General features: G+C 34.3%; 2 protein-coding genes across 3 annotated transcripts; one reads left to right on the top strand and one right to left on the bottom strand.

Moving 5' to 3' along the window:
* Positions 1-1,691: 1,691 nt before the first annotated feature.
* On the bottom strand, positions 1,692-7,742 carry LOC122591264 (phosphatidylserine decarboxylase proenzyme 2-like). Of its 2 annotated transcripts, XM_043763501.1 has the most exons (20): positions 7,454-7,733; positions 7,262-7,341; positions 6,607-6,631; positions 5,889-5,948; positions 5,738-5,806; positions 5,504-5,596; positions 5,362-5,412; positions 5,203-5,286; positions 4,945-5,036; positions 4,626-4,781; positions 4,319-4,515; positions 4,073-4,173; positions 3,737-3,784; positions 3,512-3,658; positions 2,933-3,028; positions 2,704-2,778; positions 2,503-2,595; positions 2,260-2,346; positions 2,115-2,165; positions 1,692-2,005 (listed from the first exon to the last, which is right to left on the bottom strand). In XM_043763501.1, the coding sequence occupies exons 1-20, from the start codon at positions 7,643-7,645 to the stop codon at positions 1,856-1,858; spliced, it is 1,947 nt and encodes a 648-aa protein (XP_043619436.1). In that variant the 5' UTR covers positions 7,646-7,733; the 3' UTR covers positions 1,692-1,855. The 2 variants fall into 2 exon arrangements, with proteins under 2 accessions (XP_043619436.1, XP_043619437.1); XM_043763502.1 differs by lacking the exons at positions 1,692-2,005; positions 2,115-2,165; positions 2,260-2,346 and having other exon boundaries at positions 2,507-2,595; positions 2,681-2,778; positions 7,454-7,742.
* Positions 7,743-9,961: 2,219 nt separating this feature from the next.
* LOC122594151 (proteinaceous RNase P 1, chloroplastic/mitochondrial-like) lies at positions 9,962-14,988 on the top strand. The gene is made up of 6 exons (XM_043766623.1): positions 9,962-11,112; positions 11,578-11,667; positions 11,776-11,942; positions 12,857-12,977; positions 13,873-13,941; positions 14,625-14,988. The coding sequence occupies exons 1-6, from the start codon at positions 9,970-9,972 to the stop codon at positions 14,718-14,720; spliced, it is 1,686 nt and encodes a 561-aa protein (XP_043622558.1). The 5' UTR covers positions 9,962-9,969; the 3' UTR covers positions 14,721-14,988.
* The last annotated feature ends 747 nt before the right edge of the window (positions 14,989-15,735 follow it).

Genomic DNA, 15,735 nt, shown 5'->3' with positions numbered 1-15,735 from the left:
CAAAAACCGATTCATTAAATAAGACTAGCGAGGAGCTAGTAAAAAACATATAGAGATAGCAAAAAGAGGTTACAACATATTAGAAATTAAAACTACACCAGCTAAGCCAATCTATTTGTATTTTTGTTGATCTATTTGTTATCTAGAAGAAGCTTGTATCCTTGATTTTTTTGACAGCATAATGAATTGAGGGATTTCTACCGGAGAAAATGTACTCATTGCGGCATTAACATTTAATTAAGATAATAAATTCTAGTGAGAAACTAGCTAATACAATAGAATACGATCCAAGATAACAAAACAAAAATTTATACGTGACTATATGAAATACAATCACGTAAAATAACGAAAAATACCAAGTATATAAAGGATATCCCAACGAAACGGTGACAAAATGATCTCCCATGGTTAAACCTGAATACCCGTTGCATCGTGATATTATTGAACATTTATAGACTTGGGAAGTTTGTTATTTTGTTTAGAGAAAAGTTAAAAAGGTAACGATTACATAATAAGATTTTTAATGGAATCGAATTGTCAAATAGAACATGCTTTCTGCTTTCACCATATAAAAATGAGGGTCCGTCCAAATTTTATAATTAGCTATTTTTAACTGGATCCTGTTATAATTTTAGTTTTTTTACCAAGACATCCAAAATAAAACCACTTGAGGCCTCCACGCATGGTATTATTAAGGTTGCTAAGGATCAAATTTCCACTTCCAAATTCCAATATAAAACCAGATGATTCAATTATCTGATCAACAAATTAAACAATTAACTAGAAATGGTTTCAAAGATGAAATTGTTTGTATATGTGGTTGAGGTGACATATGTCCCAAAAAAGGACATTCTTTGTACTCTCAAAGTCATGCAATATACTTCTCAAACTTTGTGCCGTACGGATAAACATTTATATAGAATGCATCGCAATTTGGTTTAGTTTTGTTTGTTAAACCGTTGTATTCGATTATGTGCTATTGAGTAATGATATACATGTACCTATTTTGAACTCTCTTTTATAATATCTTCTTGGGAGTTATTTACTTATATTTAATAAATCCATTAACTTACAAAAGTGACCACATTTCGTCCTGTGCTAGTTTCGTGTCAAATTTCTTTTTGGTAGGTGATGATAAATCCGTTGAAAACTGTTGGGCCTGGGTTGAGTTATATAAACACATTAATTTGTAACTCGTTAACCCAAACACATGATCATCAATTTATCATCCCTAGTTCCCTACTTTAGTAGAGTTTTAAAGTTCAAAAAAATATATATATTTTTTAAAGAGTTTCCTAATCATAGCCCTTGCGGCATTACATAGCAATTGAAAATTATAGTAAACGGTTATTTATACGTACTAACATTTTGTTGAGTTATTCATAGCCAGGTTACAAATAGTGCAATGCTTTTGTTATTAGGGAGCGCACGTCTTTTGATTCAAATATATGCAGCATAATGGGTACACAGTACACTGTTGCAGTTTCCAAACCCTTTTGTGACACCTCAAGATTGTGTCTAGTAGGATTAGAACCTTAAACAGTAAAACCTTATGAAAATATCCCAAGATATTAAATTATTAACCATTAAGTTTGAAACAATTCAAGTATTATTGTAAAACAGTTATAATGAAACTTCTTGTTGGACTCTGAACTAAGTTTGATGCAATTCATGGATTATAGTAGTACAGCTTTAGTGAAACTTCACATAAACAATACATATTTTCATAAAAGCATTTTACAGAGTAAGAAGGTAGAGAAGTCAACAAGAAGTAACCTATTATCAAATATGTAGAGACATCAAGTTCAATATTGTTTTTGGTACCTACACGGTGCAGTGAGATTTCACATTTTTTTTAAGACCCTAAAACACATTTGTTGATATCTGGCAGTGGAAGTTTGGCATGCTTCTTTGTAGAAACCCCTAATTGCATCCCGACGGAAACTAGGGTTTCTAGAGATCTTGCACTATTAGCCAAAAGGTCCTTGTCTAGTGTTATTGAGTCCTGCAAGATCATTGACAATATATAAGGATAACAAGCCAATCTTATGAACCAACAAATCAAAAAAGGCAGGAAAAGCATAGATATAGATTTAAAACTAATGAACTCTAACCTTTTCGAAGACACAAATTACAGTGCTTCCACCAAAGGAGAAATACCCAAACTGTAATATAAATGGACAAAACCAACAAGTAAATTAACTGAAGAAAGATAGAGGAAAAGTAAGCAGCAATTAGCAATTAATGCTATTTTTGCACCTCTTCTCCTTTCCGCACATAGTCTCCATCCTTTTTAGTGAACGTAATGCTACCAACCATCGTTGCTCCGATTGCCACAAACGCTACCTGCATCGAGTTTTGAGTATAGTCAGATTGGTCAAGTTCTTAAAGCAATACTACAAAGAATGATTTCTTACGTATTCACATTATACATCAAAGCACTTAATGTTTAAGAATACTTGCATGCTTAAACATGACACTTATTACTAGTATATGACAAACCTTGCCAAAATCTGCAGTTGAGATAATAGATACAGCCCGCTTGTTCTCGGTGAAAACATTGCAATATTTGCTATTCACGGCAATGGGATTGACCTAGAAAGATCAACCAAAACAATAACTTTAATTTATTTACCGGAAATATAGTGAATCAGAAAATAAAAGCAAAAAGGAAGCACACATTTTATTTTAGCCTGTACACACCGTATATAAGCTACCGGGAATATCAACAATCTGCTCAATAGTTCCAGAAACTGGAAAATGGAAACGATGGTAATCCTGCCACATGTTGTACAACTTTAGGCACCTAATTTCTGATATGCAATAAATAAATGGGAGAGATTGTGTTGAGTGCCCAATGTAAAAGGCCAGGGAAGAAAAGATAATTCAAACTATATTCTGATTATTACTATGAAAATCTGCAATCATGTACCTGTGGTGCCAATCGAAATATGACCAGAGTCCCATCCATGAAAGCATCAGAGCACGGAATATTACCCAGAAGACCTTGGATTGAAAACTTCCTACCCTACAAGTTAAAAAGAAAAAATGTTAATTTAGCCATAGGAAATGTCAAGCAGAAGTTGCAAAACGGGTGAGTTAACGCGTCAAAGTTGGTGCTTTTTGGGTATGTGTAAGAATGGATTGAGTTGTCCCAATTTGATGCTTTAGCAGCTTTTATGCAGTAAAAAAAGTTTGAGCAACTTTCAACTTGTTTGACCTACTTGATCCGTTTGCTTTCAGTAGTATTTTTCATTCTCATCTGATAAGCCAAATCGTCAAATCGGTCAACTCAAAACTAAAAGCCCAAAGAATGCCACATCTAACTCTGACCAAATAAATATTACTATAACCCTCCTGCAACATTGGTTACTATTTATTTTCCCAGAGCCACCATGAGTCATTTTAAATATCATTAGAGTTATTCAACAAACCACGGCCAACATAACTATGTGTGTGTGTGTGTGTGATTTTGTTGTAAGCATATTGTGGGACAAGTGGTTAAAGACACCTTGATCCAGAATCTGAGACTTTCTTCAGCTGTCTGAAATGCCATTAAACGGCAATCAGCAGCACAAACAGCAACATCATCATGTCCCTCACAGGCAATTGGTCGTGCTCCAGGTTTTAGTTCTCTTATAAAAAATTCATTAAACGTCTGCATATGGAAACTCAGCAAAATTATTAGAGGAACGATAGTTATCAGCAATGTATAAGTAAAGTGGCGGTGACTTGCCTTGAAATGATCCATAGGGTACTTCACATCGGTCATATTGATTTGATCCTATAAGAAGTAAACAAGTCTGTCATATCAGAAACAAACTTGATATGAATTTAAATAGAAATTGAATGTAACATTAAGTGGTGATCTGTACACCACCTACTTTTAGCCGTACACCACCAAACGTGCTTCACAAAATTGTACAGTACAACACTCTAAAGCACATTTGGTGGTGTACGGTTAAAAATAGGTGGTGTACAAATCATCACCACTACATCAAATTGAATAGGACTGTCAACACTAGTTTTGTAAAAAGAAAACTAAACATATACAAATGAAATTGTATCATGCCTTGAACAATTCAAGAAATGCAGGTATATCTTTAGCAGATTCAACTGAATTCATTTTCTTTCCCTGCTTTTCTGATAAGCCCTGCAATATTTCTTTTGCTCCTGCACTCCCCAAAACCAGCAGTAGATAGATTACTCGTATTCAGTTATTCAATGAAATAATAACAACCAGCAGTACATAGATTGCTCGTATTCAGTTATTTAATGAAATAATAACTCAATTATAAAGTAAAACGGAAATAATCACCTTTGTCCATAATGCCAAGCCCTAGTTTAGATTGATATATGGCTCTCATTGACAAAATAATTTTTCCATCAATTATCTCATGTACAAGCCTCTTTTTCTGCCGGTCAAAAACCACAATATGTGAAGCACTTGAACCAGAGTTCAAACCCACATCATATGACGATACATGGGCCCACTCAGATAGCTTAAACATCCACCTTCCAAACAACACACATTTGCTATTACAATAGTGTTCAATTGAAATAAAATGTCTTGCTGTAGATTTCTATTTTGTTTAAAAACTGAATTGATAGTATAAGCAGCTTACCCATAAGAAGCTTGTGTATCAGTTAAGAAGCCTCCAGTCATAACCTGATTTCCAGTGCCTTCATCGAAACAGAGTGACATGTGAATCAGTGAATTCAGCTTATCAGAAATGTCTAGACGCTCCCCACAAACAGGGCAACAATTGATAAGCGGCTCCCTGCATTGAACAAAAAATAAGAATGAGCATCCAAGTATGCACAATGTTTCAGTTTTCAAGTAACACTATATATTAAAGAATTTATGACACCCGTAGAAAAATTTTTAAATGTGCAAAAAAAGTATGCAAAAGCACGATATCAAGTCATGTCATGTGAACATACTCTTCTTGTTGTAGGGCCAGAAGTGCAGCCAACTCATCCATGCTAACAACGCCATCTCCATTGTCATCAGCCGCTTTAAAGAGCTCTTCTTTCTAGTAGAGAATGTGTAAATTATTCACAAAAAGCGAGAAAGATAAAAAGAAATCAACTCGCCATGTGAAGCCAAACATATTTACAGAACTGTGGAATTAAGTCAATATGTAAGAGAAAAATCTCTAAAACTCTAAATGAATTAAGAGGTGAGACTTTGGTCCGAACCCTTTTAGCTGCGCTTTGATTACCGAAAGCATTTACTAGTTCTGAGAATTCAGAGAATGACAACTTCCCATCACCATCGTAATCCTGCAAGGTCATAAACATCAAAACTATTCTAGGAACATTAATTAGCAAGAGGAAAAAAGACGATTTGAGACATACAACTATGGACAAGATGCGCCTGGCAAAACTTTTTTCTGTTTCAATTGGGTCCTGCAGATGGAAAAGTGATATGTCACAAACAGATTAGATCAAATATAAGCAACCACTAATAGAACAAAAATTTGCATACATTACAGCTCACCTCGACAGAACATGAAACAAATAATTTGCCAACCACTAAATCTGATGATTTTGGGTCAAATAACTGGCACACCTCAATGTCAGAAACCGAAACCTGCAGAGCATCAAGAATTCAATGAAGTCTACTATAAAAACGATTAAAAAAAAAAAGGAAACAAATTACAGCCAATGCCACAAAGCAGATGTACCCAAAAAAATAAAGAAAAACTTAAAACAAGAATAATAAATAGCTTACTCGGCTGAGGAATTCAAAAAGATCAATCTCACAATACCCAATAAGGTTGTTCTTCGACATTCTATTGGTCTGCATTCAAAGATATAGTTCAAATAGAGACTAGAGAGAACATCAAGAATAATTCACAGTTGTGTCAAAATGTGTTACAAACCTCAAAAACAGATACTTTAGCGATGTGTGGCCCATTCTTTTCCAAAAGAAACTTCTTCTCCTACACAAGAAGGATGGGTGTAATTTCATTGTGTGTACATTGAGATAGAAATCATAAAGGAGACTATATCTCTTGGCAGAATACATTGAGTAAAGGGACTAAGATATAATCATAATAGCTTCCACCCCAGGTTAGATTAATTCCCAAAGCCACACCTAGAGGAAAAGAATTGTGTTTAGTCAGGGACTATTGGTATGACTCATGATCCTAAGGAGATAATAATTATAGACTAGTATTGTATTTATTAGATATATATCTATATCTATATATAGAGAGATATAATATTTTAGATATGTATTAGGATATCTTTATCTTTATTCAGTTTTTTTAGTAATAATAGCTTTCCTAACAACCTATAGTATTACTAGTAGTATATATAGAGCATGGGTTGTAATTTACATTATGATAAATATTATGTATTATAGATTTGCATATCAATTGGAGGGTTGGTTTATATCATTAACATAAATGGTTTATCTTGTTTATTTTCTTGCTTATATTCTATTATCAATCAGTTCGTATTAAAGTCATCCTATCAAGACTCCTAAATGATCGTTTCTTAACCGTAAATATAAAGTATAATAAGCTTTGTGTACAACTAACATATAAAAATAATACAAAGATCAAATAGATAGATAAACGGTAGAAATTCACTCACTGAGTTCCATACAGGCTTGTCAGTCCTGCACATTATCGAAAAGCAGCAAGTTTAGAAAAAACATAAAATAAACATATATACTATGTAAGCAACATCTAACATCCATAAGCAAAAGATGTTCTGTAAAAACAATTCTAGTTTTTTGGTGCGATTTATCACATTATCAACTACATCTTGGCATTCCCTCTGCAAGCCCCATAATTTCAGGAGGGGAATATGTTTAAGTGCTTATGACTTTACGACTGTGTTCAAAAGAAGCAGCACTTGCATGACTTAAAATAAGTTTGTTTCCTCTTAATATAGACTAAAAGCTATACACACTTCAACTACGCACCCTAATATATCCGTCTTCGTGATATCAACCAACACTAATGTTCAAATGGTCACCGTTATGCAAGTGGTCAGGCATCCCGATGTCTTCAAAATAGGTCTCATTTCTAAAACTCACTAGTTAAGCATCTAAGAGGTGGCCGGGGAAAAGGTTCGGAGGGATTCCCTAGTTAGGCCACGTAATCTACGTCATAAATTCGCCTTCACCGGCTTACGTCTTCATAATGTAAAGTAAAACGATAAATAACCCTAAATTATAAGATTTGTTACAAATAATAATAACACATTACATTATAATAATAATAATAATTAAAAATAACTTAACTGGTCAGAAACACGAGTACGGAAAGTCTGTTCACCAATTGAGATACAAGCAAGCCATTTGTCCTTGAATTTCATTTCAGCCTAAAAATAAGAAAAATATATCATATAAGTAAATAAATAAATAATATGTGATTAGTTAGAGATATTTATATATATAATGAAAATAAAAAAAGTTGGTTAATAGTAGTAGTACATTAATGAGAGTGAGTAAAGCGATGCCTGCGAAATCATCGACATTAGTAGAACTGTGTGACGTGGCGGTGGTTGTGCGACGGTGAAGATGGAATTTGTTTTTTAATCTGTCGCGATAGGACAACGGCGCTGGTGGTGGTGGTTGTTGTTTTGAATCGGCGATCGAGTTCGATTTTGAACTTCCATGCCCCATTTACGGTTTCTCTATGGAGATGATGATTGATGAATGCAGGGTATATCTGATTCTTTTACGCCGGAAAGGTAGTCTAGTACGAGTATAATTTTTAGTTATATTTAACTAGCACAATATTCACCACTTATGGCCTAAAAGGGGTTTTTTTTGTTATAGAAAAACCTTGCCCGCCAACTAAAATAAACAAAGAGCGGATATACAACAATATTTACTGTGTACGGGTAAGGTTGAGTTGGAGACAGTCTTACTCTTGCTAACGATAAAGTGAATATTTTCCGGTTCTATCATAGGTAGAAAATGAAAAGCTCCAACCATGAATTTTTTTTTGAAATGGTCATATTTAAACCACCTTTTGTCAAATAAGTTTTGAGCTAAATATTTTTACGAAACAAGGGAATCTGGTATTGCCACTGTCGGACTCGCGATTTTCAAAGCGAGACCGGTAGTGGCACTACCGGTGTCACGGTCCAAGGGTATTGGCACTACCGGTCTCGTGTGTGCACAGTAGAAACAGAAGACGCAGCAAGTGAGTTGACAAGCCATTTTGAGTCCGGGGATCCCATTTCCGATCTCGAACGTGACGACAAAAATTACATGCAAGCTTCAATAATTTGGACTGAAAAGTGGGATAAAGTCTGAGTGTCGTGTATATATATATGCATGATATGTGTTACTTTTAAAAAAATCCACATCTAAATTTGTATACCCCAAATTCACTTATAACCTTCAAACAATTTATATACAAGTCAAATTATAATTTTTTAAAAACAGATAATGGATTCTTCGTCGTCATCCGATCCTTCATCACCTCGTATGGTAACATTTCATGCATTGAAAGCGCAATGTAAAGAGGATACAGACGACGGGTATGAACTTAACCACAAAATTAATGATTGTAAGCTTCTTATGGAACAAAGAAAACTCGAACATAAGAAGGAAATCAAATAAATAAGGAAAAGGGCAGCGAAATCATTATAAGTGAAGAAATGCATAGCGATTATCTTGAAACGACATTACCAGGTTTCGAAGAAATAACTTATGAACTTGAGAATCTACTAAAGTTGATTGACAGAAAAATCGAATTGGCGACATATTATAAATTGCAAACTGAAGACGGTTTCCATTAAAAAGTTTATATAGTTTTTTTAATATCGTATTATGTCAGCTTGATGATGTTTTTACTTTGTTTCATGTAACTTTTTGATCAGTTAATGTGATGTTAATTTAATATGTATTATTTTCATGTTAATTTATGATTCATTAATATGTATTATCGAAAAAAAACATAATATTTACTTTATTGACAAACATATATTTATTAATCAAAACATACAAGATAATACCAAATAGAATCTATCTAAAGCCACCCGTTCCACATCTTGGTGGTTTGCGACTTCTTCGCGGACACACATCTTCTTCTCATTGTCCTTCTTGTTGTTTTTCGTCATTTCCCAGATTTGTAACTGGGTTTTGAGAAGAATTTGGAATGTTGAAAGGTTGCATTGGATAAGGAGAATAGTTTCATGGCGGTGGACCAGAAAACTAGGTTGTGTGAATATCTATCGTCGGTTGCATGTGATTTTATACATGAAATATAGTATGCATGTATATATAAGTCCACACTTTCGAAGCAGAAAATGATCCCACTTTTCGGTCCAAATTATTGAAGTTGCATGTGATTTTTGTCATCACGTTTGAGACCGGAAGTGGGATCCCCGGACTCAAAATGGCTTGTCAACTCACCTACTGCGTCTGCTGCGTCTACTGTGCACACACACGAGACTGGTAGTGCCACTACCGGTCTCGCTTTGAAATCGCGAGTCCGACAGTGGCAATGCCGGATTCCCTTGTTTCGTAAAAATATTTGGTTCAAAACTTATTTGACAAAAGGTGGTTTAAATATGATTATTTCAAAAAAATTTTCCTCTAACCACTGATCCAATCCAATTGGTTTTAAAGAGTGGATATACAAAGTGATTATAATGACTTGAGTCATTTATTCGTAAAACTTTTTTTCTTCAAATTTGGTTGTTGATTGAACGTTAATTTGTCAATGGTAGTCAGCTCGGTTGATCGAAGTCATTCTGATTTTACCAAATATATCTTCTTTAGGGACGACAAACTTTGAGATCTTTTTCCTTCATATATTTGAAACGGTCCACAGTCAATAAGTCGTTGTTTACCGTATGTGCTAAGACTTTGGTGAAATATCATTAACTTTGTTGATTAGGAAAAAACCTTCAAAAACTCAAAACTAAGCAAACAAATTATAGGTCCTAAACTTTATCTACATATATATGAAAAAAATTTGTCCGGAATCGTGAATGTTGAAACACCTTCTTCAATGCTTATCTCCCAAACCCACCATCACAATGCTCTTAAAACCCACCTTCAATCTCTCTCCTTACATTCTCAAAACCCTAATCACCACCACCAAATTCCGGTCACTAAAGCCCTTAAACCACCGCATCATAACCCAGTTCCCCTTTTCCACCGCCACCGATGACGGCGGCTCAATTCTGACGACGACCCATTATTCTTCAGTCACTAACCAACAATACCCACATCTTCAAATGAGTGGAAAAGCTGAAAAAAGAGCTCGCCGTGAATCCCCATCTGGTAAGTTACTTTATTTACTTGGCCGTTGTTCTAAAGATAATGATACGAATGAAGCGTTGCGATTATACGAAGACGCTTTAAACGATAACGTACCGCTTAATGTAGAGCATTATAATAAGCTATTGTATTTGTGTTCTGCTAGTGATAGTGAATTATGTTTAAAAAGAGGGTTTGAGATATATAATGATATGGATAATAGTAATGTAGTACCCAATGAAGCTACTTTTACTACTATGGCTAGGTTAGCGGCGAATAAGGAAGACCCGGAAATGGCTTTTGATTTGGTTAAGAGAATGAAAGAAAGATGTGGGATTTCGCCTAGATTGAGGTCTTATGTCCCTGCTTTGTCGGGTTTTTGTAAAAAAGGGTTGGCTGATAAGGCGTATGAGGTTGATTGTTATATGGTTGAGAATGGGGTGGTTGCGGAAGAGGCTGAGCTTGGGATGCTTTTACGGGTTAGTGTTGAAGGGAAACGGGTGGATAAGGTTTATGAAATGTTGCATAGGTTGAGGAGTAGTGTGAGGCAGGTGAGTGAGGATACTGCTGCGTTGATTGAGGATTGGTTTAGATGTGATATTGCGGAAAGTGTTGGGGCGGTGAAGTGGGATGTGGGGAAGGTTAAGGAAGCGGTGGTGAAAGGTGGAGGTGGGTGGCATGGAGTAGGGTGGCTTGGGAATGGGAAATGGCAAGTGACGAGGACGGAAATGGATGAGTCAGGTGTTTGTAAAACATGTGGTGAAAAGCTTGTTAGTGTTGATATTGATCCTTTGGAAACCGATAATTTTGCTAGTTCTTTGAGTACTTTGGCTTGCCAAAGAGAGACACGGGCGGATTTCTTGCAGTTTCAGGTATGATCTAAGACTTTTAATTTTGTACAAATTGGTATTCACATGTTGTGCTTTTAATTTTGTACAAATTTGCTTTTTCTAGGAATTAACGAGTTATCAGATAATATTACCAATAACAACATATTTGTAGATTGTACATATAACTTTAAATAACTTTTGCTAGGTCTCTTGCATAATTAAAAACAATAAGGTCGTTGAAAAGTATTTTAAATAGATTAAATAAATGGATATATGAGTAATTTTAGGTTTACCTGTGATAATTACATATTTTGTTGTAGTATAACTGATTATGCAACATTGATCAATCATAAGGTGACAAGGTCATAATTTCTTTGCCTTGACACTGGAAACTTGTTATTGCAACAAAGATGTAATAATAAGGTACATCGATTTTAACACAAATCTGAACTCCTTAAAATAGCGCATACCTGTGCTAGCTGTAATCGTTTAATCAAATCGTTGCAGGAATGGCTTCAAAAGTTTGGTCCTTTTGATGCGGTTGTGGATGGTGCAAATTTGGCTCATATCAAGTCATGTCAATTTGATTTCAATCAGGTGCGAAATCGACATATGGCTTAAAAGAAACTCTTTCTTGAATACCAGCATTATTATAAACCCAATTCACATCATATATTGCACAATAATAATTGTAGATCTTTGTAGCTTAAAAATGCAGTGAATTTAACCCGTCGACTGAGTCCATCAAAAAGGTTACCTCTTGTCATTCTACATAGCGGACGTGTGAAAAGTCTGAAGAATAAACCGACATTGCAGCAGTGGAGAGAGTCTGGGGCACTTTATGTTACTCCACAAGGATCAAATGATGATTGGTAAAGCTTTACCTTTTTTTAAATATTAATTATTTTTTAAAAACACAAAAATAACAGTATGTGCATACAATGGTGAATTTGAGTCGAGCTGAGCCAGCCTTCTTTACCTGAAGCTTGGTTTGTGAAAGAGTATTTAGGCTCAGGCTTTGTAAGTTGCTTACCAAGTCCAGTAACTTTAAGTTCATTCTCAGCTTTTTTATGGCTTGAGGCTTGACTTAGCTTATGTAGGTTTTATCTATACGCTTATACAGAATTATGAAGGCTCAAATGGTTAAGACAAGTTTGTATAAAGTTAAAATAGTACCTCAAACCAGAATCATAATGAAGCTGTTAAAAACTTGTAACTTGAAGTGAGACTAATGGATGATAGGTCCAATTAATGTAGCTTAAATGGGTTGAGCCGACCAGTAAACTTGTTTTTGTATCAAGATTTTTGAATATTATAATTAACTAATTTGTTATGTATATGGTTAAAAAGGGATAATGTATCCAAAACCACCAAAACATTGCAAAAAGCAACAAAACAGGCTGCCTAATTTTAAAAGGGATGTGTTTTACTTTACACCTTCAGCTATTGTGCATGTAATGGACGAAACATTCAAATATTGCTATCATAGGTATTTGATATCCTATAACATATTAATTGGTGTTGGCACCGGTTCTGATGACGTGGCAGCATATAGGTTGCCACATCGTAATATGAAAATGTAATCGGCTATACACAATAGCAAGTTTGGAAATTTAATATCTACAACAGGACATCTTTTTGAGTTTTTGTCCAGTACATACAATACCACAAGGGGTAAAGTTGAATGCAGTCCCTTGTAGTTTGTCTATTAAAAAAACTGACCCGGTCATCCAAATATCCAATCATAATTCATTTGTTTTGCACAACGTTTATTATTCTTTCCCAGGTATTGGTTATATGCTGCTATAAGTAGCAAATGCTTGTTGGTGACGAACGATGAGATGAGAGATCATTTGTTCGCATTGTTGGGCACAAGCTTCTTCCCAAGATGGAAAGAAAAACATCAGGTATTGTTATCCCGGAAGATATTCTTCTTTCCTAGTTTCTTTTTTTTTTTGGCGAAGAATTACTTCAAGATGTTAGGAATAAGATAGATTTGATGTTCTGAATCATTCTTCTGTTTTCAAAATTCGATATTAATTCGTCGTTGGGGTCTCAAAAATTGCACTTTTTCTAGAATTAGATAAGTGTAAAGTTGTATAAAAATATTACTTTGAAATTCCTTCTCTGCTCTAAATGCCGACACTTTTTCTGTGGGTGAGGATTACTTTATTGTTTAACTTTAGAAGCACTTTCATGACTGCTTCTTATTACATTTCAGGCACAAATTCTGCTTTGGTGATTTTTTTCTTTACAGAAGCTATGATTTTAATTTATAGAGTATTAACTTCACACATAACAAATGTAATATGGTTTGCTAATAGTGATTGATTACTGCTACTCTATTAGATCTATAAAATACAATGTAACAATGATAAAGTAGGGGGAAAGTTGTAAACCACAATTATTACCATCAATAAGTTTTAATGATGACAATGATGAAATCGGGTAATTTTTGTTCGAAAGCTTGCCAAAAAAAACACAAGATGTTGCTGTTATGTAATTTTATGAGATGGGTTCTAGAGTACTTGGTGAGTCAAAGTGATCACGTCAACATTTTGACTAGTTTTAGTTTCAGTATCAGTTTGACCTCGATAAGATGCCAAGACATGATGTAGTTGTTGGGCACTTTGACATGATTGTGGTAGAATTTAAAAAGGCGAAATATGTCAATCTTAAAGGTTTCTGGGAGAAGAATTGACATCCTTCCATGTGCACATAATGTGTTATGCTTTTGTATTTTACCCTTAATTGCTCTCAAGTAGCTTCTATTAATCATATATTCTTTATATTGGTTGCCAGGTTCGATTGTCGGTTACTAGAGAAGGACTTAAATTTCACATGCCTCCACCATACTCAAATGTCATTCAGGTTAGTTCTTGTTGGTGGCATAAAATTTTATTTTATGGGCCTGCTCATATTAGAACTTGTATATTCAGGCTCCATATTACAGTATTTTTATTATTGATAATGGGTCAAATAGAAAAGTATTCAATCATAAAGGAAACAGGTGATATAGTTTGAAGTTCTCCTGGTTTGCCTCCTGTTTCTCTCAAAGATAATTGTATGTTTGGCTGATCTCTCTTTTAAGAAGGTTAACCTCTACAAAAAAGATGCAAAAATGCATCAAACACCCAAAACTTTTGTTGGAAGAGTCTATAGAAAACGAAACATTACCCTTTAGAGATTTTTTTGCTCCGTGCCTGCTTCCAACTACTTCGCTTTACTGGTATATTGCGGTCTAGGACTCTAGGTGACCATTTTGATTACTTAAATGGGTAATTTATTATGGAATTCTATATCTTACAGGTCAAAACTGATGTCCTTTTGTCAATGTAGTTTCTATAACATAATATAATTAAACCAACACTGTTTTTATTAAAATTATTATTAAGTACCTTATCTCTGTATAAAAGTCAGAAAAGTGGGCAAAACAGGTGTTGGATGGTCAGTCAATCTTGGACCGAATTGAAAAGATACCTTTTGACCCTTCATCATGCCCCAAAGTTTGCGACTTATGCATGTGTAATGGTTGCTTAACTATGCCATTGCAGGAGTCGGAACATGGCAGCTGGCATATACCAACTGTGACCGGGGATGACTTTGAGACACGTAGGCAGTGGGTTTGTGCCAACCGGATCAAGCATTAGTTTTGATGGACCAGTTGATTCTGTGGTTGCACAAGCTGGATCCGGCTTGTGTCCTCCTATCACATGTATCAAGCCTGCCCTTCAATTTACTGGGAAGGAAGAATGCATGGAGAAGAGAGAGGGAGATGAATCTGATGTTAAAATTTTGAATTATGATTGTAACATTTAGGCATAACATATTCATTTGAGACTAATATTCATATGTTTGTAAACTAATATTTTTTTATACACATTGAGACTAGTAATATATGATTAAATTGAGAATCAATTTGATACTTTTTTTATTCTAGAAGTCACAATGTGTATATTTTCTGCTTTTTAAAAATATTTTAACTATATTTTTATGATGTGCATAATATCAGTTTATATGATTGTGTTGTTTTTATTGCTTTTTTAATTTAGATTGATTGATTTGGGGACTTACAATATGAGTGTAATGATACATCTAAAATAAAGGAGCAACGCAAAGAAGAAAAAAAAAAACAGTTATTATGCACATCACAAAAATAAAAAGTATAATATAGGTTAGGAATTAGTATTTGAGAATGTAATGAACTATACACAAATATATGTTTATGTTCTGTAATGAACTACTTGGATGTTTATTGTATGCAATGAACTTTCAAATCTCAGTTATTTGATTTATCTGACTAATCAAAAATTTACAAGTGGTAGTGTATATGGTTGACACATATACCCAAATACATCCAATAACCGGGATTTGAAAGTTCATTGCATATAATAAACATTTTAGTAGTTTTTTACATAACATAAATATTTGTGTATAGTTCATTACATTCCGAGGTATTTATCTTTTAGGTTAAGTGTTTTTAATTCATGTATATATGAGTGGTGCTTGATTCAAATCAAAGAATAAAAAACGAGAGAAGTTAAGGGGAATATAATAGGGTATAATGGAATAAATAATTCATTACTTTTGATGTAGCCTGGTTCGAAGTTGATGGTAAATGCAAGAACGAAATGTATGGAAGATTTATTACAACAACTACTTCAT

The sequence above is a fragment of the Erigeron canadensis genome, chromosome 3 (genome assembly GCF_010389155.1).
Source record: "Erigeron canadensis isolate Cc75 chromosome 3, C_canadensis_v1, whole genome shotgun sequence".
In the NCBI taxonomy this organism is placed as follows: domain Eukaryota; kingdom Viridiplantae; phylum Streptophyta; class Magnoliopsida; order Asterales; family Asteraceae; genus Erigeron; species Erigeron canadensis.
This window is presented reverse-complemented; position numbering and strand designations above follow the sequence as displayed.